We start from the raw sequence: 25,606 nt of genomic DNA, 5'->3' as shown, positions 1-25,606 counted from the left end.
AGTAAATTCCAGATTTCCAAATATGGTTGTCCCTACGTACGTACCTCACAACTAGCTAGTATGCACTTCCAGAACTTCAAATTAGGATGACTTGACTTGCATTTCAACGTGGGCTCCAATATCAATGGGTCAACAATTGATTGCACATAGTTTTCCTTTTGGGGGTTTTCACATCTTCAAATTGAAATGGCTCAAAATATTTAATTTAGAAACAAGTCTTATGCTCTCATCCATTGATACACAGTCCACGTTTACTAACTTTTTTATGTAACACGGCCAATGACCAGGTCAGTTGTAAAAATACATAATAGTAGAACCAAAAAAAAAAAGGAGACTCTAGAAAAGGCTAAAGGAGAGAGAAATTTTTTAAAAGAAGCCAAAATGGACAAAATTGCCCTTATTTATTTTTGAATTTTCTAGGGAATCATTTACATTTGCATGTTTTTTGTTTGAAAGTTGAGAGATTTTTCTATCTTTTTTGAAAAAGCTTTGACTTTTTCCAAAATTGAAAGTTTTTTTGTGACTAAAACTTAAATTAACTAAAAAAAATTATGCCAATAAGGTCTAACCCATTGAAAAATGACCTTAACTTGACTTGTAGATTAGTTGTCTCATGTTTTGAATCACCATGGCACCTTAGAGCATTTTCACCCATTTGCTGGCAAAAAGCAAGGGAAGGCAAGAGATGTTACTATTCACATGAATAGTGCCTGCCCTAGCTTCTTCTTCTTTTTTTTCTTTTTTTTCCACCCATTGCACTTAAGGGCAACCACAATTTAGATATGAGGAGAGGAATTTATATAGAGTTTTGGTGTGGGGAGTTTAGAATATGGCTAGGTATTTATAATAATAAAAAATTCTGATTTTTTTGATTTCTTTTTTTTTCTTTTTTTTTCTTTTTTTTTCTTTTTTTTTTTTAAATTTAAATTGGATGTTGACGTCATCATTAAGTTATCTTGCCAAGGCAAGTCTTGCCTTGGGCCTTGCACAAGTTGGTGGAGCCCATTGTTTCCCTGACAAACCTTAGCTGCTAGAAACGTGATTGGAGGCCTAAGGGCCTCTCGCCCAGGTTAGCCCCTCCAGTTGGAAATACTCTTAATTGTATGTGAATGAGAAATCCCCCTCACTAGAAATTATTCACTAAGAAACCCAACATTCATCAAACATCAACATAAAAAACATAGTGACCCAGAAATCCACAACTGAGAAAAACTGGAGTCATCAATTCAACTAGACCCCTTAAAGAATTTATTAAAAGACCCACTTAATAAACCAGCAAGAGACATCCACATTACATTGTATGGTCAGATAAACTAAATTATTGCCAACTTGCTTAAATAATATGATTCGTTCATACTTTTATATGTATCATTATCTAGTCTTAATCGGTGCAGCCCAAGAGTGGTTTCAAATTTCAATAGCCAACAAAGAACTAAGTTATTTCTTTAAACCATCATATATATGGAGTCACAGACACTGTCAATTTGCTACTATATTGTTACAGAATATGCTCAGCCAATGCACTCATTTCATGCACATGGAAATTTTTAACTTTTTTCAAACAATAGGCAAAAAATAATTGAGGTTAGTCCACCTCGTGGATTAATTGGAATTTTAAATTCAATTTGCAGATGGCCCTTCCCATGACTAAATTACAAATTTTTTTGTACAAAAGTAATGGCTCCCACGTCACAATGAATACAACCAATTAAACAATTACAAACTTGCATTAACCTTTTGATCAATTGGTTCCTATAAATACCGTAACTCCTCTCTTCTTCACAACCCAAAATCTCCCATTTAATTACATCATCTTTCTTAGCCTTCCCTCTCCATCAATTATTTTTTTCTCACTTCCCAAACACTTTTTACAGAATCATGGGTGTGTTCACATATGAAACCGAGATCAACTCTGTCATCCCCCCTGCTAGGTTGTTCAATGCCTTTGTTCTTGATGCTGACAACCTCGTCCCAAAAATTGCACCACAGGCAGTTAAGAGCACTGAGATCCTTGAAGGAGATGGAGGCGTTGGAACCATCAAGAAAATTAACTTTGGTGAAGGTAAGTTTAGAGATTTTTTTTTTCTTCTGGTTTGTTATAATAATGTTACAGAAATATTGTTTTGGGGTCATCTTATCTCATAAGTTCATAACAGAAAGATTCATCTGGTATATATGTATATATTTGTGCAGGTAGCACTTACAGCTATGTGAAGCACAGAATTGATGGGATTGACAAAGAGAACTTCGTGTACAAGTACAGTGTGATTGAAGGAGATGCAATCTCTGAGACAATTGAGAAGATCTCATATGAGACTAAGTTGGTGGCATCTGGCAGTGGTTCTGTCGTCAAGAGCACCAGCCACTACCACACAAAGGGTGATTTTGAGATCAGGGAAGAGCATGTTAAGGCTGGCAAAGAGAAGGCCTCCCACCTCTTCAAGCTCATTGAGAACTACCTCTTGGAACACCATGATGCCTACAACTAAATTTTCATAGCTGTATTATTCAATCTTATGTCCTCTTTGGCATCAAATAATGGTGTGGTTTTCGTTCTCTTTTTTTCTTTTTCCTTCGAAAATAGTGTTTGGCTTGTGCTTGGAGCTTTTGATTGAAGAGTGAATGTTGTATTTCCTTTCATTTGCAATAAATAAAATGAAAATTATGGATTTTATGATATTTGCAAGGTTTTTTTTAAAGATATTTGTATATGCCAATTACCAAAAGATTGTGATCATTTATATAATAAATGGATATCATACCAAATAATCAATTTAAAGTATATCTTCTACTTGACCAAAAACAAAGTATTATATTTTCTAACTACAGGAGTTGATCGAACAACTATACAAGAAGGTCTATGTCAATTAGCAGATCTCGTAATAAATGATATAAGAGCATCTCCAGCAGAGTTGCTATACTCTTGTCATTAGGCATTTTAACTAGAATAAGGGCAAAACGCACCTCCAGCATACTTACTATATGGCTCTCTATTTTGGAGAACTTCTTATTTGAGTTTGGTTGTTCTCTATATTCAGAGAGGAGGAGAGAGAAATTGAGGGTTCTCCATTTCTTCCTCATCTCTTTTCCTAGGCCCACAACTCTCTTTCACCGCTTACTTTTTGATTTTTTAATGAACTTTTAATTTAGAGAAGAGAAGAGGAAAACAATAAAATATTATAGATTAGTCAAAATAGAGAACATTGATGGAGAAAACACATTTTAAGTAGTTTGCTATCATAACTTTTTAGCTATGCACTGGTGGAACCACTATGTAGGTTGCCATGGGCTGTAGCCCAGGGAAGGTTTTGAGAGAAAAAAATATTACACCAATGTAGCCTAGTATCTTAACCTAAAAATAAATTAAAAATATATACAATTTCATACCTTACCAATATCAATAGGCATAGTCAGAGCATGTTGTTGACTCAACCACAAATCTATTGAATGAAGGTACAGTCAGAGCATGTTACCAATACCAATAAATTATCATTAGATTTTAAGCTAATAACTTTAGCTGGCTCACCCGTTGAAAAATTCATAATTCCATCCTTATAGCTATGTTAGCTAAAATTTAACTAAAATTTGAAGACTACATGACAAAACTAAAATTTGAAGACTACACGGCTAAAGTTTGACACCATCGCTACACGACAAGGCATATGTCAACTACCAAAGGATCATAATAACTGTATTTGCCATGATCAATTTAAAGCATAATATTTCTAACTGCATGAGTTGACATGATCACCATACGACAAGGCATGTCGCACACCAAGGGATCACGGTAACTGATAGAACAAATGGATCTCATCTATCACAAAATCTGATCAATTTAAAGCGTACTATTTATAACTATATGAGTTGACCTAATCACGACATGATAAGTTATATGTCAATTACTAAAGGATCATAATGAATGATATAACAAATGAATCTCATCTTTGACCCAGAGTACAATCAAACTAACTGTATCATGCAATTGCAAGTAATGTTGTTTCTTAAGAAGGCGTAATTTTCTAGGAGGAGAGTTTTAACAAAAAGTAAAGAAACCTTGGGACCCCCCCCCCCCTTTAGATCGGTGGCTTCCCATCCCCCCCCCCCCCCCCCCTTCCCTTCTCCCTCCCCCCTTTGTGATCCCGTCGATTTTCACAGCAAAGCATATGGCAAAGAGTGGAGGAGATAGAACAAGACGCTTCATATCTAGGGTTTATTCCCCACCAGATTTTCGGTATTCTCTCGTGCCTTGGCAAATCATGATGTTCTTCTCTTCTCTCTTCTTGGCAGATCTGGTTGTCTTTGTTATGGATCTAGATGGCTTTGGTTGTGCATCATTTGTAGAGCAAAGTGTTGCTGCTCCTTTAGTCAGTGTTGTTTGGTTTCTTAGATTTGGTGTAGTTTGGTATTAAAGTCCAGAAACTCTATGAGTTGTCTGGTTTTCTCTTGTAATTCTCAAAAAAATTGTTGAATTTGCTAGTTGGTCTAGTTTCTCTAGAGTTATATCGGCGGCCAAGTTTTGTCCTTGATGTAATTGACTTGATCTAAGACAACTTAAACAGTAGATAGGGGTTTTTAGACAAGTACTTTGTGATTTATTCTCTCCGGATCGTTTCCACTCTAGAGCTGACTTTGGTCATTGGGAAACTTTACCCATATCCGTCGTATTGCTAATCGAGATGGCTCCCTATGTACTTTTTTAATTGATCTAATAAAATGCTATCGCTTGTTTGGTATTAAAATATACATATATATATATATATATATCAGCAATCTGATTTCTTTATTATTGTAAACCACTTGATAATTCTCATAAATACCCCCATGAATTCTAAAAGCCTAATTTCATAGACGACTGATTCAAGCTTTTGTCATCAGTACAGTAAAATACAACGACCATCAAACTCGATAGAATTATACTTTGCCTACACCTCTATGTATTCACCGAGAAATGAGGAACAATCAAGTCTTTTAACGGGTCGGGTCAAGGCCCACTAGACCCAGCTAAATTGGGCTGGTTCAGGCCCACCCACTTGCCCTGAAGAACGCATCTGAAAGTAGATTCGCAGAATCAGGGAGCGTAGAGACTATACATTCCAGTTTCCACTTCGGAGCTGGACAAGTCCGTCAATCTCGAACAGGGAAGGACATTATCGTAATTGCGCATCCAGCATATATAGAAAGCTCTTCTGGAACAAGCCCACAAGACCACAAGTTCTTCTGGACTCTTCGCTTTCCCTCAAAAACCCCTTTCAGCTCTCGTCTGCTCAAAACCATACTCTCGAAACAGTTTCGCCTCGATACGACACCGTATACTGGTTTTATTTTTAGGCAATGTCAGGCAACGGCGGCGTCTCGATCGGTCGGACTCGGGGTGAGAACCGGTTCTACAACCCGCCAGCGATACGACAACGACAGCAGCAGCAGCGACAAAAGCTAGAGCAAGAGAAGCATCAAAGGCAGTCTGTGGAGTCCGACGACTGTGCGACGTCGCACAGTTCCGGGTCGGGTCGGGCAGTGCTCACGGATGCCACGAATTTGGATCGGTTCTTGGAGTACACCACGCCCGTGGTTCAGGCTCAGTATATCCCCAAGGTATTGCAAAATCATCGTGAAATATATAAGAAAAATCATTACTTGTGTTATGGGCTGTGAGGCTTTGTTTGAGTTTGCTAGAAAATAATGGTTAATTGCACTCAAACAACCCAGATTATGGAAATTTAGGCGAGGAATTGTGTATATTTTTGTGGCATTGCTGAGAATTTTCAAATTGGTTATCTGTATCACTTCTAAACACTCCAAATTGAGCTCAATACAACTTATCTGTCAAACTTTAGTTAAAGTTTTCTACTTGAAGAATCGTACGTATTGGGTTTTCAATTTTGTATGGCAATTTCCTGTTGCGGGTTTGGTGTGTTGTTACTGTAATTGTACATGCGTTTCTCATGAGGTCCCATTTTGGTGATGGATAGACAAGCGTGAGGAGATGGAGAACTCATGAGCCAGATTTACATCCCTACTTTGTTCTTGGAGATTTATGGGAGTCTTTCAAGGAGTGGAGTGCGTACGGTGCAGGTGTCCCGCTTTTGTTAAATGGGAGTGACTCTGTTATCCAGTACTATGTTCCTTATTTGTCTGCTATTCAGCTCTATGTAGACCCATCAAAGCCCTCCACAAGAATAAGGTCAGCAATATCGTAAACACAACACTTTCAATCAATTCAGTCTTTGTGATTTTTCTACCTAAGCACTCTGGATTATAGTTTATGTTTGTAGTTGCTAAACTCTGTGCAATGTTCATGCTTTATTGTTACTGTTCATCCTTTATTGTGTCTAGTTTATGGGTTGACATAAGTGTCATTTTGTGGGGAAAATCTCGAGGAAATTTGCATTTAGTGACTGAAGCAGATGGAGCCTGCTGTGCATTTTGGTGTGATTAATTATTTTTATTATCATTGTTGGATTCCTTGCACTTCATTTGAGGTTGTTGTATATGATCTCTTTGTTGAGTCACTCACTCTCTGAGATTTAGTTGTCTACTTGCCCTGATTATATCTGTCTATTACAATGTCCTGAAATCCTGATTGTATTTGTATGTTACAGTGTTTTGAAATTTTAATGTCTTCATTTACAGCCCCTTCACTTGTAGCTTAAAAACTGTTTTACGAAATCCACCAATTCTTTGAATGGAATGGTTAAGGCGATTGTGGATACCACTTTGTTGGTTGTGTTACAATTTGTTTTAAATGTAGCTGAATCTTGCAGTATATGAGGATAGTTAATGTGTTATTATCAAGCTCTGTGGGGAAAATGGAGGTGATAATAGGCAGTGGGAAAGATAGATTTTGAAATTAGGTTGTGAAGACGAATTATTGCAGTGTAATGGGGTTGGTCTATTCATCAGGTGAGGCAACTTATAGGCAGTGGATGACAAGATCTTTGATATGATGCATGATGTGGTACTTGGATATGGTGTTACTTTGTGGTAAAGTGAATGTCTTACAGTTTTTGGCATAATCTCACCTTGACTTGGCAAAATGTTACCCAGAGTTGTATGCTAATAGCTAGTTTGAACTGTATTATTCTTGGCTTTAGTGAAATATGCTAGTACTGGAGCCAACGAATTACATATTCCTTAGCCGTGAATAAATTTTGTACAGAAGAACACAAGCTCAATGTTCATTCAGAGGCGATCAATCTGTTGGTTAGTAACTTTTCTTGTGTGCATCTTGTTACAGGAGGCCTGGTGATGAGAGTGATGCAGAGTCATCTAGGGAGACAAGTAGCGATGGAAGCAGTGATTATGGAACAGAAAGAGGATTAAATGGTGCTCCTTATAGTGCTTTAAGTTGGCAGAATGTTGCAGATGTAAATGGCCATGGTTGGAATAGAGCCTTACCAAGGAATAAACCCTTCAATGGTTCCTCGAGTGACGAAAGTGGTGAGGTTTGCAACCCTCCTGGTCAGCTTATATTTCAATATATGGAGCATGATCAACCATTTGGTCGTGAACCTTTGGCTGATAAGGCAAGTCATTGATCTTCTCAGAACACCACATTGAATTTGATTTTTTTTTTTTTTCCTTTTGAATTTGATTGTAACATACATTCACCACTTGCATCCAACAGATTTCAGTTCTTGCATCTCAATTTCCAGAGCTGAGAACATACAGGAGCTGTGATTTATCACCTTCTAGTTGGGTTTCTGTAGCATGGTATGCATTTTATACCCTTGTCCAGTCCAGTGATTATACAACAGAGGATTGATACAAATCTGATCATAAATCTAAAAAAAATTATGTGTAAATTCTTGATAAAGGTATCCGATATATAGGATACCTACAGGTCCAACACTACAGAGCCTGGATGCCTGCTTCTTAACCTTTCATTCCCTGTCGACTCCCATAAAGGGTACCATCACTCTCTCCCTCTCTCTCTACTTGTGTGTTTTGCAGGTCTCATTATGGTTAATGATATTGTCTGGGGGCCTTTGGCAGGTACAAGCACTGATAGGCTTCGGTTTAGTGGTGCACAAGCTAGAGAGGTACAAAATGCAACCTTCAAGCACTCGTTGCCAATCTTTGGGCTTGCTTCCTACAAGTTCAAGGTCTCCTTTTGGAATCTTAATGGAGTTCACGAGTGTCAAAAGGCTAATTCTCTATTGAGAGCAGCTGACAACTGGCTCAGGCTACTGCAAGTTAATCATCCGGATTTCAATTTCTTTGTGTCACACAGCACAACCAGGAGGTGAGGATGAGAGTTATCTCTAGTCAGCGTGCAGTTATCTCTAGTCAGCTTGCAGTTATCATCCCAATACAGATGGGATATAACCTACTGATGAGGATAAACCCTTTTCACTGGCCGGTTTTTCATGTTATTGGTTGGATAACACTGTTGGCACTCACTCCTGTCGTTATATTACGTAGATTTGGCCCATTGAAATCTTATATCACATCAAAGCAGGATTATGAAAGTGTGTGATTGTGCTTTGTGAGGGCTTTGCTTGATAGGCCGAAAGAAGAATAGTGATGAAACTATCATTAATAAAGGCCTTTTAATTTGGGAGTGTGCTTCAGAATGGGCGTCATGCATTGCATCAGGCATTATGATGACAGCTCTTCCTAGTCTATTTGCTATTTCGAAGTTTAGGGTGATGAGATCTCTCAGGAACATGTTTGTAGCTATTGACTCTTTTTTTTTAATTACTATCTAGATGATGATGATAATGAAAAAGAAATAAAAAAATTACTGATGTTTGTATATATATGTATAGGTGCCTTTTGTTTAGTATGTTTAATCTTAGCATGTGTAAGAATTGACAGTTCAGTTCAACACGAACATGTTGTGTTATGTAGGATGTGATCGCGTGGCGAACTAATAAGTGAATATCATCGGATGAATAATGTGGGAGTCCTTGCATTCATATTCATTCTCCAAATGGCACATCGTGCCAGATGGACTTGGGCTGTCTGCCTTGAACTTGAAGTACAAGCGAAAAAGTCCCATCTCCTTAGGTGGCATGTCTACTTACCTAGAATCGTAGTGTAAAATATCGATAATATCGACGAAATATTGAGGATATTATCGTTTTTTTAGATCACAAATATTTCAGAATGTATCTATACACATATCGTATAAATATCAATAATATCGACAATAATATCGAAAAATATTGATATCGATAATTTCGCTCACATTTCAGCAATATTTTGTTAAAATATCGTTGTAATATCGCTATAATATCGAAAATATCGATGTAATGAAAAAAATGAAGAAAAAAAACATAGAGCACACACACAAAGGGGATTCAAACCCTTGTCATTTCACTCATCCAACGCCTTAACCTCAATGTTGCTTATGTTTTTGTGATAATATGCTAAAATATGTAATTTATATTGTTTTGTTTTGAACAATTACATATCATTTAATGACTACTTTTCACAATACACTTACTCTACATATAGAGATGATGAAGATAGGGAAAATTTTGGTTCTAGCCTTCTTGGCCCCATCTCACCAAAAAAATAAAAAAAATAAAAAAAATTGAACCTTATAAGAACTATGTTTGGTACTAAGTCACTTATGTATTTTACCATGCAATGTATAAAGTTTAAAATAGTGTAGTAAATTATTATATATAAATGATTATGGTGTGTTTAATCTTCTTTCATTAATTATTACATATTTTCTAAACTCACAGTGTTTGTCAGCTCTCTATATAATCAACTTAAATCAGTTAACCCATCATGCAACGCATTTCCTTCCAATTTTTTGTGATAAACTAATGGATAATTGACTGAATAAACATTCTCCAAAGTTTCAATAAAAATTTTCATGTTTTTCTTATAATTTCTGTGATTTTTATTCAATTTTTATCGATATCGATAATATCTCGATATTTTCATTCAAATTTTCGTGTTTTTAGACTATCAATATTTCCGATACCATTGATATTTTAGACCTTAAAATAAATTTTAGAATTATTTTGATCCTTCAATGGCATATTTGCTTATCTTGAATCAATATTGGAATTATTTTGATTCCTGACTTTCCTTTTGTATATAAGAAAAATTTGGTAACACAATTATCATGTGAGCCTTTTATGCATGAATTTAATCTCATAGTGTGGGCCAGTTTTAGCCGGCATCAAAACTCCATTGAAATCCTAAATGAATTTCTTCCACTCCTCCAATTTTGCCATCTGCCCCTCTTCTACAATCATTTTCATTTACGTAAATTCATTGAACCAACCTAGGTTACATTGTCAAATCTAGTATAGCACCTTCCAATTTCTGCATTTCTTTGTAGAACGAAAAATTCTCTCCTTTTAGGTCCCGTTTGGTTCATGGAAAATGAGACTTAGAGATGGGAAATCAATTGTTTTCCCATGTTTTGACAGGACCCGAACCAAATTCCACTTTGGAATTCAAGTCGAACCCTGTGCGTGTCCGACACTTGGCGAATGTCGGGAACAATTGACCTAATTGCCCTTCTAATTGAAATTTCAACCTTGACTCCTGCCGAAAATTCGGCAGAATCTCCCCTGTAATTTGCTCAATCCCAAAATTTCCACATGTCAGAACGAGCAAAATATCCACACAACCAACTGCCAGCACTTCAATATACATGCCAAAAGTTCCAATCTCACTCTAGGGCAATATATCAGAGCAATCCTAATAGTTTACAGAGAAGTGAAACTTTTTACAAACCAACACTTTTGTAACAAGGAGGCGCGGGCGGAAGGCAAGATGGCCCGGTGGTGGCTTTCCTGTACACGCTACAGCCTGGGAGCGCAAAACATTTGAAAATGTGAGTGGACAAAAATAAAGGTTCATAAAATATCCTAAGAATATACTAACTCTCATTGTAAAATATAGTAGAGTAAGACTGAATATCTAAACTACCTTTGAAGCATATTAAAACCAAGGCAGTTACATATTTATATAAATATATGCAATCGTATTCAAGAGCAATAAAACTTGCATGAAAGCACTGAAATCCAAACTTGCATAAAAACACTGTAATCAAATTTGCATAAAAGCAATGTACTCAAACCTTGCATAAAAGCACTGCAATCAATTAAAACTACCACTCTGATGTACCCCTGTAATTCCGTCAATTCCCCTGGCAGGTCTCGGGGACACAAAGTCTATTCGAGCCGCAAACTGGCAGGATTTAGGGGACTATAGTCAGCCTGATCCGCTGGCAGGCCTCGGTGACACAAAATCAACTCGAGCCGCAACTGGCAGGATTCAGGGGACCGTAGTCAGCCTGATCCGCAATCCTGGCAGGTCTCGGTGACACCAAGTCACTCCGAGCTGCAAATCCTGGCAGGTCTCGGTGACACCAAGTCAATCCGAGCCGCAAATCCTGGCACCCACGATCCGGGCGATCCCGACACTCGTGAGGCAAATGTCAAGTGCACTGACAAAACTGAGGGTAAACTGGATGTCGGTAGACATCGGCATAACTGAGGGTAATAACCATAGATGGGTACTCACGGTGGTTTAAAATATGTAACATTTTTGGCAAATCTGCTCAAGAACTCTGAGAAAATATAATATTATAATATTATAATATTTCTGAAAGATCTAATGAATAACTGAATGTTTATTAAGTCAAGAACTCTGCTATCATAAGAACATAGAAAGCTCCTGAAAAATCTGATAAATAGCTGACTTTTGTTAAATCGGAAACTATGCTGTTATTTTATCTGATGTAAATCTCAAACTCTGCTTTTTGTAACTCTTTAGCATATCGACTAAGCAGCATATAAATAAGATATGTAACTTCACAAGCATACTAAGAAAAATCACAATTAATAAAACTTGTTCAAGATCAAATAATAAAACTCATTATATAAACTCATTTATATAAAATCATTTATGAAAGAAAGTCCACTCACTCCTGGTCCGAACTAGCTAGACCTCCTGTAGGTCTCTTCTGCGGGTCTGCCTGGTCCCGGATGCCTGGGTCGACGGAAATGGTGGCCGGAGGAGGGAGATCGACGGCGTTGAAGTTTCGGTGACCTCCCGGCCATTTTCTGCATTTTTCGGCCAGCACAGGCCGCGTCGTCGGGGGGAACGGTCGGGGAAGGAAGAGGACGTCGTCCCGGTCGTTTTGGTACCGGCCCCGTCCACAGCCGTGGTCAGTGGCCGGAGATATGAAGGAGAGAAGGGACGGACGCGGGAGAGGGAGAGAGGTCGGCGCGAGGAGAGAGAAGGCTGAGCTGGTTTTTATAAATCCAACTTCGAAATATTTATGATTGTGCCACTGAGACTCTTTTAACCATAACTTTCTCGTTACAACTCCGATTCGGGCCCACTACGTGTCTATGAACTCATTTCACCGTGCTCTACGCAACGGTGTAAGTGGAATTGTCAAATTCCTTCTCAATCAAAAAGTCACATTTTTCTTAATAAAATATGGCGAGGGCAAAATCGTCTTTCTTCAAAATAAATTAATAATTAAATAAGACTTTTTGTTTTTGGTTATTACATGTTTGGTAAGTCCATGCATTGGAAATCATTGCCTGACACATGGGAAAGTAGGGGAGAAAGTGAATCCTCCCAACTTGGGTTTTGTTTTCCCTCTTTATGGGAAAGTTTGGGAAAATGAGCTAATATTAAATAAATATTTTTCATAACCATTTTGTCTCAATTAACAATTTAGAATTACAATATATCATTAAATGCATTCTTTTTTTATTTAATTTAATATGGGTATAATTAAAATTTTATACAAACTTTATTTTTCATTCCTACTTAAAACAAACATGGGAAAAGAAATAAAGTGACATCTCTCGATTACTTTCTTAGCATTACCAAACGTGATAAATGAATTTTCTATTTCCCATCCTTTAGGAAATGACATTGGAAATGATTTCCCCTCAAATTCGTTCCTTGAACCAAACGGGCCTTACAGCCTTACAGAATCTAGTGACATGAAAAGTTCTCCCCCATTCTATTTGAATTTTTTGGTTACCAACTTATGATCAGTGCGCATTGATTCCTAGATAACCTTGGGCAAGTTATCAAGAACATGTAGAAAGCAAAAGGCAAAGTGAATAAATTATTTCATATTTCCATTATACACATAAAGCTCCGAGTACAATACGAATACATACTTGTTCTGATCTAACTATTACCGGTTGTTACATAAATAGCACAACTTCCCTCGTATTACTTGGGCTCTGCGCTCTGGTCCTAACTTATCAATTCCATCTCTCTCCCCACTACACCCCCTTCAAGCTCATAAGTCATCAAGGATGGTGGACATCAGCAATCCTCGAACAAACTCACACTTCCGCCCCTTTTCTTCTTGGTCCTTATGTGATAACGGTGGTTGTTGCACGGTTCTGTCATCATTGACCACCCAGCGTTAAAACTCTATAGAAATCATAGTAACTTCACCACATACAACAAAAACAAATAAATAGACGCAAAGTCATGCTAATGCTCATACCTTTCCGAGAACTCTTCCTTCGTGCTTTCCTTTACAAAAGAAGTTTCGACTGAAGGACGGGGTTGTGCGCTCACATCCTCATCAACTGTGGGAGGGTTATATATAAAGGAAGACAGCAAAGGATCAGCTTCCGTGTTTGAAGAAACAAGGAAAGAAGAACCTCCGAGAAGGGCTTGTAAACTTCCTTCTCGAAGCTCTTTCCTTAATAAAGAAAATGTTGAATTGGATCCCCTGCGAAATTTCCTCTTGCGCTGAACGTAATCTATAGTCAAGGAACACATCACTTCATACTCCAGACTTCAAAAGGAAATATGACCAAAACATAAATAAACATGGGAGTGCAAGTTATCCAAGTTTTGATGCAATAAATGGCCATTCTAGAATAGGAGCGACTGGTGCAAATGAAGAGTCTAACAAAGGGAACAAGGTGAAGGTGATACTCAACAACACTGATGATAACTAGTCAGTGTGCTGGCCAGATACATGAAAATATGCGAGTGAATCTAAGATAAAGGCCATATTTTTAACGAAATAACCATTTATAACTGTCATACCCATATGTTCTGCCATTAAAATCAAATACAGCAAAAGCGGGCTTTTCTAAATCACACTTATTTCTTTCAAAAGTGTTCATTTGATAACAAATTCAACCCCCTAGATATAGATACAATAAGCATGTATGTAAATGATAACCAAACCAAGCATGGAAAAATTCAAAACTAAAGTGAAATTCACCAAAGGATATCTTTAATAAACTCCCATGTTGCGTGGTAATATGGCTCACAAGGTTTGCTCCCACCCTTTTGGAACAAACTGGACAGACCTGGAAGAAAAAAAAGCAGAACATTCAAAACAATAACAATAGGACAATAGGCTAGTTCATAAACAATACAAGAGAAAGGAAAATTATAAATAGTAACAATGGGCACGTTCATAAACAACCCAAGTGAACCATTCCTACCTTTTTATTCAATTTAAGAAAACAATTACACATGCAAGATTAACTATCAGTACATTAATGAAGAAAGATAACTACAAGGTTGACCTGACTAACTGAGCTCCTACAGACTAGCTCAAACCCATAGGTCACACTCAAGCCCATATACCAGTCTAGTGTTGAGCATACCACGCACAACACTAACAAGGAATATTCCTACATTGCCTTTCTAAAAGGCTTCAAACAAAAATCAAATACTAAGATGATTAACCCTCTTGTCTCACCATCATCTACCCCATGCACCCCATCACCAGTGACAAACCCACCTCAATGAAAGTACCTCTAAGTTGCAACTCAAACCTACTCAAAGGAAAGTCCAACTCAACCAAACCCATTCAAAACCATAGCCAAACGACAAAAACCCAAGTAAACCACTAGCATCCCTTTGAATGCTATCACAATGATAGATTTCCTCCCCTAAAGTTCGCTCAATCTGTACGGAATCATGAGTTTCTTCGTAAATTATGCAAATAAAATGTTCCTTTCTAAGATAAATTGAGAACTGAACGACCATCAAAACGCTTACACTAACATTTCTAGGGGGGGAACACTAACATTTCTAGGGCAAAAACAAAAGAAAACCTTGAGAGCTCGTACTTTTCCAAATTTCTAAAAGAAAAGCCAGCTGGAACTAATCAATTAAGAATGCAAAACTTCAAAATTAACTAAATTCAAAAAATTGAATTGCGTACCCCGTTCTTAGCCTCCACCGGATGTTCCTCATCGATGTGGCAACAAAGCCCAACAACATCGAAATCCTCGGCGCAAAAAGGGCACAAAAACTCGGCCTTTAACTCATCGTCTCCATCAGTTTCGTCGTGCGCAAACAGATCTGCAACAACCACAACCATCAGAACCAAACACATTCACAAAACACTGAAAACAAGAAAAACGAACCTGGGGTAGTTTGGGAAAAGTGACCGGATCGAGATTGGTACCGCCTCGACGAAGAGCTCGAGAAGAGACTGCTCCACGAATTATCAGACTCCATCTTGATACACAAATACAATTCAATCAAGGCGGTGGCGAATTGGGAGCTCAAATCGAATTTGGGTCCAAATTTATAAAATCCTAGAAAGATTCAAGACGACCAGAGTTAAAGCGAGTGTGTGTGTGTATGGTGCGAGTGTGCGGAAGCGACCAAGAAATAGCTTGAGAGAGAACACAGAAGACTCTCTACCGAACCTCCGGTACGGTTTACCCTGCTGTTATAGTCCCCGCGTGGCGGAAATAGCCCGCGGGTTTTTTGTTAATTTCGTAGATGCCCCTAACTACCTGAGCCATGCGATTTTTAGACAGGTGCAAGGATTTGATTAGACAGAGCGTGTGTGTGAATGTCATTCACACGTGTGGAGGTCGTGATTTTAGAGGTTTTTTATGTTTAATATTTGTGGCTTGACCCATCCCCTTGGGTGGCATGTTTACTTACCTGAAATAAATGAGTAATGCTACACTTACTAGATTATTATTCTATATTTTTATATCACATGATGTGGCATATCCATATTATATGTCACATCAATTAAATGAATGAAGTGTATTTTAATAAATAAAATTAGAAAAATAAAAACTAGTATTTTACATGATGTGATATATACACATCATCTATCATATTATGTGGTATAAAAAATGTTGTAAGACTAGTATTATTCAATAAATATTGGAATTATTTTGATCATTCAGTGGCATGTTTACTTATTTTGAATGAATATTGGAATCATTTCGATTTTCGATTTGCCTTTACTATATAGAGAACGTTAGCAACTTTATCTATAATCTTCTCTTTTGGATATTCTTTCTTTTCTTCCTGTGTCACTTTTCTTACACTTAAAACAATGTCATTAATATATCACACAAGATAATTTTTATTTTCCAAATTTACCCTTATTAAATGTAGTGACTTTTGTTTTTTCTTTTACAACAAACTAGCCTTTTTACATCTTTGTTTCCACCTTGTTTAAAAATTAAATAAGAAAAAAACGTAATTTTTTTAATATAAAATGTCTGCTTTTTTTTTTTGCCCCCAAAGAAAACTAACGTTGCTAACATGCTAATTTTTTTTTTAACATACGCTTTATAATTACCGTGAATCTATTGTTGCTAATAAACTATTCTATCATTTCCTATTTTTAAAATCAATTTTTATTTGTCAATGGATATTGGTGAGTAGAGTCTTGGTAGAGAGAAACACTTATGTGAAATAGGAATAGCATTATTTTACAATCCCAGACCAATCGCGGCATTCCACATTTAATAACTTTTTCACATAGTAGTTTGTGATTGGTCGGATTCTGCTTGCGAGGACAATTGGAAATGTGAGTCTTTTATGCATGAATCTAATCTCCTAGTGTGGGCCAGTTTTAGACGGCATCAAAACTGTATTGAAATCCTAGATGAGTTTCTCCCACTCCTCCAATTTTGCCATCTGCTCCTTTCCTACAATCATTTTAATTTACGTAGGTTCATAGAACCAACCCAGGCTGCATTGTCAAATCTAGTCTAGCACCTTCCAATTTCTGCATTTCTTTGTAGAACGAAAAATTCTCTCCTTTTACAGAATCTAGTGACATGAAAAGTTTCCCCCATCCTATTTGAATTTTTAAAGTTACCAACTTATGATCAGTGCGCATTAATTCCAAGATAACCTTTGGCAGGTTATCAAGAACATGTAGAAAGCAAAAGGCAAGTGGATAAATTTATTTCATATTTCCATTATACACATAAAGCTCCGAGTACAATACGAATACATGCTTGTTCAGATCTAACTATTACCCGTTGATACATAAATAGCACGACTTTCTTCCCTCATATTACTTGGGCTCTGCGCTCTGGTCCTAACTTGTCAATTCCGTATCTCTCCCCACTACACCCTCTTCTAACTCATAAGTCATCAAGGATGGTGGACATCAGCAATCCTTGAACAAACTCACACTTCCGCGCCTTCTCTTCTTGGTCCTTATGCGATAGCGGTGGTTGTTGCACGATTCTGTCATCATAGACCAGACAGCGTTAAAACTCTATAGAAATCATAGTAACTTCACCACATACAACAAAAACAAATAAATAGACTCAAAGTCATGCTAATGCTCATACCTTTCCGAGAACTCTTCCTTTGTGCTTTCCTTTACAAAAGAAGCTTCGACTAAAGGATCGGGTTGTGCGCTCACATCCTCATCAACTGTGGGTGGGTTATAAATAAAGGAAGACAGCAAAGGATCAGCTTCCGTGTTTGAAGAAACAAGGAAAGAAGAACCTCCGAGAAGGGCTTGTAAACTTCCTTCTCGCAGCTCTTTCCTTAATATAGAAAATGTTGAATTAGATCCCCTGCGAAATTTCCTCTTGCGCTGAACGTAATCTATAGTCAAGGAACGCATTACTTCATACTCCAGACTTAAAATGGAAATCCGACCAAAACATAAATAAACATGGAAGTGAAAGTTATCCAAGTTTCGATGCAAGAAATGGCCATTCTAGAATAGGAGTGACTGGTGCAAATGAAGAGTCTAACAAAAGGAACAAGTTGAAGGTGATACTCAACAACACTATGATAACTAGTCAGTGTGCTGGCCAGATACATGAAAATATGCAAGAGTGAATCTAAGATAAAGGCCATATTTTTAACAAAACAACCATTTCTGACTGTAATACCCATATGTTCTGCCATTAAAATTAAATACAACAAAAGTTGGCTTTTCTAAATCACACTTATTTCTTTCAAAAGTGTTCATTTGATAACGACTTCAACCTCCAGATATAGATACAATAAGCATGTATGTAAACGATAACCAAAACAAGCATGGAAAAATTCAAAACTAAAGTGAAATTCACCAAAGGATATCTTTAACAAACTCCCATGTTGCGTGGTAATATGGCTCACAAGGTTTGCTCCCACCCTTTTGGCACAAACTGGACAGACCTGGAAAAAAATGAAAACAGAACATTCAAAACAATAACAACGGGCTAGTTCATAAATAATCCAAGAGAAATGAAAATTATAAATGGTAACAAAGGGCACGTTCATAAACAACCCATGTGAACCAGTCCTACCTTTTTATTCAATTTAAGAAAACAATTACACATGCAAGATTAACTATCTGTACATTAACGAAGAAAGACAACTACAAGGTTGACCTGACTAACCGAGCTCCTACAGACTGGCTCAAACCCATAGGTCACACTCAAAGCCATATACCAGTCTAGTGTTGAGCATACCACGCACAACACTAACAAGGAAAATTCCAACATTTCCTTTCTAAAAGGCTTCAAACAAAAATCAAATACTAAGATGATTAACCCTCTTGTCTTACCATCATCTACCCCATGCACTCCATCACCAGTCATAACAAACCCATCTCAACAAAAGTACCTCTAAGTTGCAACTCATACCTACTCAAAGGAAAGTCCAACTCAACCAAACCCATTCAAAACCACAGCCAAACGACAAAAAACCAAGTAAACCACTAGCATCCCTTTGAATGCTATCACAATGATAGATTTCCTCCCCTAAAGTTCGCTCAATCTATACGGAATCACGAGTTTCTTTGTAAATTATGCAAATAAAATGTTCCTTTCTAAGCTAAAATGAGAACTAAATGATCATCAAAACGCAAACACTAACATTTCTAGGAGAAAAACAAAAGAAAACCTTGAGAGCTCGTACTTTTCCAAATTTCTAAAAGCAAAGCCAGCTGGAACTAATCGATTAAAAGTACAAAACTTCAAAATTAACTAAATTCAAAAAATTGAATTACATACCCCGTTCTTAGCCTCCACCGGATGTTCCTCATCGATGTGGCAACAAAGCCCAACAACATCAAAATCCTCGGCGCAAAAAGGGCACAAAAACTCGGCCTTTAACTCATCGTCTCCATCAGTTTCGTCGTGCGCAAACAGATCTGCAACGACCACAACCATCAGCACCAAACAAATTCACAAAACACCAAAAAACAAGAAAAATGACGCGAACCTGGGGTAGTTTGGGAAAAGTGACCGGATCGAGATTGGTACCGCCTCGACGAAGAGCTCGAGAAGAGACTGCTCCACGAATTATCAGACTCCATCTTGATACACATACACAATTCAATCAAGGCGATGGCGAATTGGGAGCTCAAATCGAATTTGGGTCCGAATTTATAAAACCCTATAAAGATTGAAGACGACGAGAGATAAAGCGAGTGTGTGTGTGTGTGTGTGTGGCGGTGTGAGTGTGAGGAAGCGACCGAGAAATAGCGTGAGAGAGAACACAGAAGACTCTCTACCGAACTTCCGGTAGGGGTTAAGCTTTTTTTTATAGTCCCTACGTGGTGGAAATAGCCCGTGGATTTCCTGTTAATTTCGGAAATGCCCCTAACGACCAGAGCCATGCGTTTTTTATACAGGTGGAAGGATTTCATTGGACAGACAGCGTGTGTGTGAATGTCATTCACACGTGTGGAGGTCGTGATTTCAGAGTTTTTTTCTTTTTCGATTTTTTGTTTAATATTCGTGGCTTAACGCGGTTTTTGTGGTCTCGCCTTCTCGCGCACGTTTTGATTAGAACTGTATGGGCCCCGCACGCTTGGGAGAAATTAGCGAAAATTGGTTTGGATTGGACTTTAAGTTATGTAAATCCAAATCCATTTGAACTTCTTTTGCTCAAAATTAACACTGAAAAGGGAAACAGGGAAAATCATTTTGATTCTAATTATGGATTAGTAAACACCCCATAAAAGAAAAATCATCTTAGATATTTTTTAGCTTTCTCTAATAATGATGTCTTTATTTTTGCTCAACACTTTAATCCAAGGTGTACCATCATAATTATACTCAACACTTGACACGTATCCATGAGTATAGACATGGTTATGCAAATACAAAGAAAATAGTTAGCTATGGTTATGCTCATGGACATATGTCAAGTGTTGAGAAGGATAATGAAGGTACATTTTAGGTTAAAGTGGTGAATAAAAATATTTCCAAACTAAAAATCGTTTAGCTAGTTACTCACGCAATCATATTAGTTTAATTTAAAGAACTGTATTTTTTTCACATCTTGAATGATTTTTTCCATGAACGGCAGTTGAAAGATGGCCAAAAATTACATAAAGCTTTGAGCATTGAATGATATTGTGTAGTAAGAGCATCTCAAACAACCTCTTCAACACCTTTGGAATTCTAAAATAGGTGAGCCACATCAGAAAAATTCTCTACAACAGCCTCTTCAACCTTAGCCATCAAAACGGAAACATCTTTCTCTCTTTTCATGACTGGTAAGTTGATTTTGGCTCTTCAAACATTTAATTTTATTTTGGAAAAACAAAACCTAAAAATGTTAAAAACATGCATTTTTTTCTTTTCATATAATAAATACGTACATATTTTTCACATGTTTTCATATTTTTCATTTTTTTTCATGATATTGCATTAATTGAATTGAAGAGTATGTTGAAGCAAAAATTATTCAAGTAGCAAAGAAGACTTTTGAAATTGCCACTTAGATCAACAAACTTTAATTTGAAAAAATTTATTTACTACTACGGCTAGAGATGCCCTAACCGTTCAAAGCATCTACGTGCTATAAATGTATTTCGTACTAATATCAGGTCAATATTGTTTCTGATTTAAAGCGGTTGTGTCCTACATAATTATGAGATATATGATGTTTTAATTAATGTGCTAGTTGTACTTTGAACCTAAATCATTCCCTCATAACGACATCCATTTAGAATTTGCTACTCTAAACTATAAACATTAATTGCAGTACTAAAAGATTCTCAGACAATAACATTTCCTGTCTTATTACTGACTGCGTTTAGTTTAAAATAATAAACACTTGAAATCCCTCACGTGTATGATTCAATCACGTGAACAAATAAACCACATTCATTGCTGCAATCTCATAAATAAAATATGTCCACACCTTTCATTGAACTAACCATTTCTGGGTTTTACACTCCAACAGTATCTACGAATCAATGTCAAACAAAATCATGATCAAGGCAAATGTGATAATGCTGGAGCTGGACAGAAATTACCTGAAATGATACACAAACAAACAATTGCCTACATAATTACAGTGCTACAGAGGAAAACAGGAGCAGAAAACGACGGCATGCTTGTAGCTTCAGCTCTTCTTCATGTTCTTATTCGCGTAATGTTGCAGGCCGATGCCTTAAAAGTCCTCTGCAAAAGGTCATCGACACCAAGCTTCAGGTCAAAAGTCATGTTGGGAAGTATAGATGATAGCACATTTACATCTGACATGGCCCTGTGATTTGAACCCTTTAGAGGGATCCTATAGAACTCACGAAGTCCCTGAAGTGAGATCTTTGGAAGAGCCTTTGATCCTGTCAATAGTACCAGAAATCATTAATCTTGTAAAAGAAACTGTGTTCTTTCTTTTCTTTTCTCTTCTTTCCTACATTTATAGCTCTTACCATGTAACTTCCTCAACTCTCGAGCCAGAGCAAGGGTGTCAAGAAACAACCAGTCAGGAGGAACATCAAATGAGCAGCAGCTGAATTCCTTGAGCAAAAATGGTACATCGAAACAGCGTGCATTGTGAGCTGCAAGTATAACATGCCCTCCGGGTACTTGGCGGCTTTTGATGTATTCGACAAGGATTGGAATCAACTCCGCCATCCTAAACAAGAACTTGTAATCAGGTATTGCCTAATGCCTACATTAGCTTAGTATTTCATCAACTAAATTTACAATTAACTACCAGTACTCATGTTATCCAGCACCTTAGAAGGTTTAGTCATATTCTAACAACTATATATGTTCTCAAAAAAAACAAAACAAAACAAAACGAAACTATACATAATAACCATCTGCAATGCCTGACTAGAATAATAATGACAGGAAATTAAAAGGCCTTAAAAGAACAGCATACCTTGGGACACCTGAATGTGTCACCATGTCGGTTGTTATACCATGGATATGAGAATTTGGAACATGTTGTTCGGGGTTTACCAGGGTTTGGAAACAACTGTTCTTGCCTCCATGAAGATCCCGGACTGCAATTTCAACAATCCGTCCTTCCTTTCTGGAAAGTCCAGTGGTTTCAAGATCCAGACCAAATACTTTCACAAAATGCTTTAAAAATTGGTTGTCCAAAATCTTTGCTGGAGCATCAGAGTATTGTATGCTTCTGAAGCATTCTAAAAGTGGTTGACTTATGGTGGTTATTGTTGCTCTTCTGCCTAAAGATGTTAATCCAAGAGAAGGTGACTGAAGTCCCAACTTTGGTATTTGCAAGTTCGAATAGCACATGGAGCATGTCCTCATTTTTCCTCAGAAACTGAAAAGGAGTTGTATGCCATTAACTTGGTCATGGTATCTATAACAAAAAGAAAAAGGAAAAAAAGGTCCAGAAATAAAGAATGCAGAGCGAAAAGAAGCTAAATGCCTGATTGGTTGAAAATGAAACTACCATTTGCAGATACGTAGATTTGCTTGAAGCTGAAAACGGGCACGTGATCTTTATAGGAAGTGGGTGTGGAGGGAGTGGAGGGGTGGGAGAGGTTAGTTTTTTCATACAGTTTTTATAAGGAGGAGAATGTGTGGAATGAGCAGCAATTGCGGAAGGCCTCTTAACACTACCACTCACCGAGTTGTGCGCGCTAGCCTTGCCGTTCAGTTTGGTGCTTCACTATTTTCTCATGGTATCTCGCGCTTTGGGCCTCTTTGGGTTCCTGCTTGAATCTCTGGCATGGGCCATGGCATCTAAGTGTTCTTGGTTGGGCTTCAAAAACTTGAAGTTTGCTATTATTCTTGTGGGCCTGTGCTCATCTTGAGATGATTTCTAGCTCCGTGAGAAACGGACTTCTTGAGTGGGAGGTTTTTATTTGGTGGGCTCATTTCAATGCTCTTTTTTTGGTCCACATTATTTAAATACAAACGATATTTAAGATATGGAAATCAAATCTAGAACTACGAAGGGCATGAATAAACATCCTTAATCACTTAAGTTATAAGTCCCTTACAAATATTTAATATGGTTAAGTGCCACCCATAAATCCCCCAAGCGGATTTAAGTTGACCCAGGCCATATAAATAAAAGTAGTCGTAACATTTCTTCTTGTACCTTTCAAACTACAACCCACTAGTGATCCTCAAAATGCATGACATGTCTAGAATCATTGTGTGTTGATTTGGGTCATTGTGACCTATTCGGTCATTTGGGTAAGCATGAGGTTGAGTGGGTATATACAAGTGACTATAGACCAAATCAAGTTTATGGATGATTATGGGTTAAGGCAGAGCTCAAGTAGCTGTATATATCTCCCATGATCACCAAATGACTCAGATGAGCCCAACGTCCCCCTACTCATATTCTGAATTTTGTGAATTTGTGATGGTCTCTCGTGGAAAGTGGGACTGAAGATTTCGCAGGTGGTGCTTATGTTACAGTTACAGTTACATTACATGTGCATACTCATCCTAGGAAATTAAAAATAAACCACTCCATGTGCACGACACGATGGTGGATTCTTGTTGTTTGCTATTGGGGCCACCCTTACCATTTAGGATGGATTATGATCACTTTCAATTATATCTACAATCATCATGCATGCATAATTAATGCATTTTTCTATATTCAAATAAATTGATGCAAGAGGCATCGAAGAGAGAGGAGGGATTCGAACAAAGAATATTAAATGCACGGATTATTATTCTTAACCATTTGAACTGCAAATTCCGTATTGTAACCCGCAATTGCACCAAAAATATGAGAAAGCACATGAAGTTTCATCCCAGTTGCTGGACTAAACGAAATACCCAAGTTGGCAAAAACGATCTTAATTATAGAAATGGCCTGCTGGGGACAACACCCCATTTAAACAGGAGCTTGTACCCCAAGCATTAATTAATTCCTATAACTTGTAGAGTGGCCAAGTACCTTTTTGTTATTTTTTTTCTGCTGTTTTAGACATTGTCATGTGAGAAATTAATTTCCTGCAAGCAATCGCAGATATATAATGGACCTGCCACATGAGAGAACAGCGTACGTTATTCCCATCATTCATACTAAAAAAATAACACCCCCAACCCAAGTTGCTAGCTTGTAGAAAATTATATGCTTCCTCTTTTATTTTATTTTCCATTTTCTCCCTACGTTGAGTTTATATATGATGAATGTTCTCTTATTATATATGTTTATTTATAAAAATGAATATTAAAATTATTTCAATTTCTGACTTCTCATGCATTTATTAGTTCATAAGGAATTAAAAAGTATGTGATTTACATGTTAAAATATGTAATCAAATACTTTTGAAATTATAAATTAAATATTTGATTCGATTATAATTATTCATTAATTCCCTTTTTCTTAAGTTCTTTGATTCATGACTACTTTTTTGTTTCTAATAAATAAACATGTCATATATAATAATCAACATAATCAATGATTCAGATCACGTAACGGTAAATGGGATGGTAGTGGCAAAGTTTTTAACTTCGTAATCTGATTTTCATTCTTGGCGCTGGGTGTGGCTGTATCTTCTAGTGAATCAAACCTTACAAACAGTCAACTCGGGATTGGATTGGATGAATGGATGGAGACTTGTTTGCTTGCTTGCGAGGCTGGCAAAGGTGGGGGAGAGCTACTACTTGGAACTTTTCTGTGCTAAGCCTGAGAGAGAGAGAGAGAGAGAGAGAGAGAGAGAGGATTGAGTTTTGTGCTAAATTTACTTATTTTTGATATCATAAGGCTTTCTTCTTTCCCCTTTGGCCGTTGATTGCTTGCTTGCTTGACAGGTAATCTCCAACCTTCACTTCAATAATTCTTCTGATTCACAATATTTTTTTGGATCCATCTCTGAACCATTGAACAAGAAGTTGGGTGTCGGGAAGCAGAGCCTCCAGTACTGCAACGTGTTGGTCTATCCTTTCTTGTATAATTGCAATTCCTAATGTTACCAAAAATGGCTTCGAAATAGATGGGACAACAACCCACCTGTGACTTTTTCTTATCACCACCCTAATTCAGTTTTGGAATTCAGTGTTGCAAATTGTTTATTATTAGTTAGGCTTGGGAGTATTTTTCCGGTAATATCGAGTTTGATTGGAATATTTATTGGGTTGAGAATTGACGGTTAGCCCGCTATATTATAATCGTTTTAGTATAATATTGGTGCACCTTGACAAATGTATATTATAAATAT

General features: G+C 37.2%; 5 protein-coding genes across 5 annotated transcripts; 2 read left to right on the top strand and 3 right to left on the bottom strand.

The window, feature by feature from the left end:
* On the top strand, positions 1,784 to 2,679 carry LOC18792382 (major allergen Pru av 1). The gene is made up of 2 exons (XM_007225917.2): positions 1,784 to 2,062; positions 2,194 to 2,679. The coding sequence occupies exons 1-2, from the start codon at positions 1,879 to 1,881 to the stop codon at positions 2,487 to 2,489; spliced, it is 480 nt and encodes a 159-aa protein (XP_007225979.1). The 5' UTR covers positions 1,784 to 1,878; the 3' UTR covers positions 2,490 to 2,679.
* Positions 5,070 to 8,852, top strand: LOC18789672. The gene is made up of 6 exons (XM_020554962.1): positions 5,070 to 5,592; positions 5,970 to 6,181; positions 7,235 to 7,523; positions 7,625 to 7,710; positions 7,815 to 7,906; positions 7,993 to 8,852. The coding sequence occupies exons 1-6, from the start codon at positions 5,332 to 5,334 to the stop codon at positions 8,244 to 8,246; spliced, it is 1,194 nt and encodes a 397-aa protein (XP_020410551.1). The 5' UTR covers positions 5,070 to 5,331; the 3' UTR covers positions 8,247 to 8,852.
* LOC109946240 (protein DEHYDRATION-INDUCED 19 homolog 4-like) lies at positions 13,042 to 15,719 on the bottom strand. Its single transcript, XM_020565153.1, has 5 exons — positions 15,354 to 15,719; positions 15,149 to 15,288; positions 14,205 to 14,282; positions 13,460 to 13,716; positions 13,042 to 13,352 (listed from the first exon to the last, which is right to left on the bottom strand). Exons 1-5 carry the CDS (start codon positions 15,445 to 15,447, stop codon positions 13,247 to 13,249), a joined length of 675 nt encoding a protein of 224 aa, XP_020420742.1. The 5' UTR covers positions 15,448 to 15,719; the 3' UTR covers positions 13,042 to 13,246.
* LOC18791300 (protein DEHYDRATION-INDUCED 19 homolog 4) lies at positions 17,128 to 19,762 on the bottom strand. Its single transcript, XM_020565147.1, has 5 exons — positions 19,423 to 19,762; positions 19,212 to 19,351; positions 18,295 to 18,372; positions 17,550 to 17,806; positions 17,128 to 17,442 (listed from the first exon to the last, which is right to left on the bottom strand). The coding sequence occupies exons 1-5, from the start codon at positions 19,526 to 19,528 to the stop codon at positions 17,337 to 17,339; spliced, it is 687 nt and encodes a 228-aa protein (XP_020420736.1). The 5' UTR covers positions 19,529 to 19,762; the 3' UTR covers positions 17,128 to 17,336.
* Positions 21,570 to 22,724, bottom strand: LOC18791558 (exonuclease DPD1, chloroplastic/mitochondrial). Its single transcript, XM_007224833.1, has 3 exons — positions 22,330 to 22,724; positions 21,872 to 22,077; positions 21,570 to 21,781 (listed from the first exon to the last, which is right to left on the bottom strand). Exons 1-3 carry the CDS (start codon positions 22,722 to 22,724, stop codon positions 21,570 to 21,572), a joined length of 813 nt encoding a protein of 270 aa, XP_007224895.1.

This window comes from Prunus persica, chromosome G1 (assembly GCF_000346465.2).
Source record: "Prunus persica cultivar Lovell chromosome G1, Prunus_persica_NCBIv2, whole genome shotgun sequence".
Lineage (NCBI taxonomy): Eukaryota > Viridiplantae > Streptophyta > Magnoliopsida > Rosales > Rosaceae > Prunus > Prunus persica.
The sequence above is the reverse complement of the archived record's forward strand: the minus strand, read 5'-3'. Positions and strand labels throughout refer to the sequence as shown.

Coding starts and splice junctions, on each gene's coding strand:
- LOC18789672 (XM_020554962.1), top strand. CDS start 5,332: ATGTCAGGCAACGGCGGCGTCTCGATCGGTCGGACTCGGGGTGAGAAC. Junction 5,593..5,969: donor AGGCTCAGTATATCCCCAAG/GTATTGCAAAAT, acceptor GGTGATGGATAG/ACAAGCGTGAGGAGATGGAG. Junction 6,182..7,234: donor AAGCCCTCCACAAGAATAAG/GTCAGCAATATC, acceptor ATCTTGTTACAG/GAGGCCTGGTGATGAGAGTG.
- LOC18791558 (XM_007224833.1), bottom strand. CDS start 22,724: ATGAGGACATGCTCCATGTGCTATTCGAACTTGCAAATACCAAAGTTG. Junction 22,078..22,329: donor ACACATTCAGGTGTCCCAAG/GTATGCTGTTCT, acceptor GTTCTTGTTTAG/GATGGCGGAGTTGATTCCAA. Junction 21,782..21,871: donor AGAGTTGAGGAAGTTACATG/GTAAGAGCTATA, acceptor TACTATTGACAG/GATCAAAGGCTCTTCCAAAG.
- LOC18791300 (XM_020565147.1), bottom strand. CDS start 19,528: ATGTGTATCAAGATGGAGTCTGATAATTCGTGGAGCAGTCTCTTCTCG. Junction 17,807..18,294: donor AACATGGGAGTTTGTTAAAG/ATATCCTTTGGT, acceptor ACTATAGATTAC/GTTCAGCGCAAGAGGAAATT. Junction 17,443..17,549: donor AAGGAAGAGTTCTCGGAAAG/GTATGAGCATTA, acceptor CTATGATGACAG/AATCGTGCAACAACCACCGC.
- LOC109946240 (XM_020565153.1), bottom strand. CDS start 15,447: ATGGAGTCTGATAATTCGTGGAGCAGTCTCTTCTCGAGCTCTTCGTCG. Junction 15,289..15,353: donor CTTTTCCCAAACTACCCCAG/GTTCGTTTTTCT, acceptor TGGTTGTTGCAG/ATCTGTTTGCGCACGACGAA. Junction 14,283..15,148: donor CGGTGGAGGCTAAGAACGGG/GTACGCAATTCA, acceptor TTTTTCTTCCAG/GTCTGTCCAGTTTGTTCCAA.
- LOC18792382 (XM_007225917.2), top strand. CDS start 1,879: ATGGGTGTGTTCACATATGAAACCGAGATCAACTCTGTCATCCCCCCT. Junction 2,063..2,193: donor GAAAATTAACTTTGGTGAAG/GTAAGTTTAGAG, acceptor ATATTTGTGCAG/GTAGCACTTACAGCTATGTG.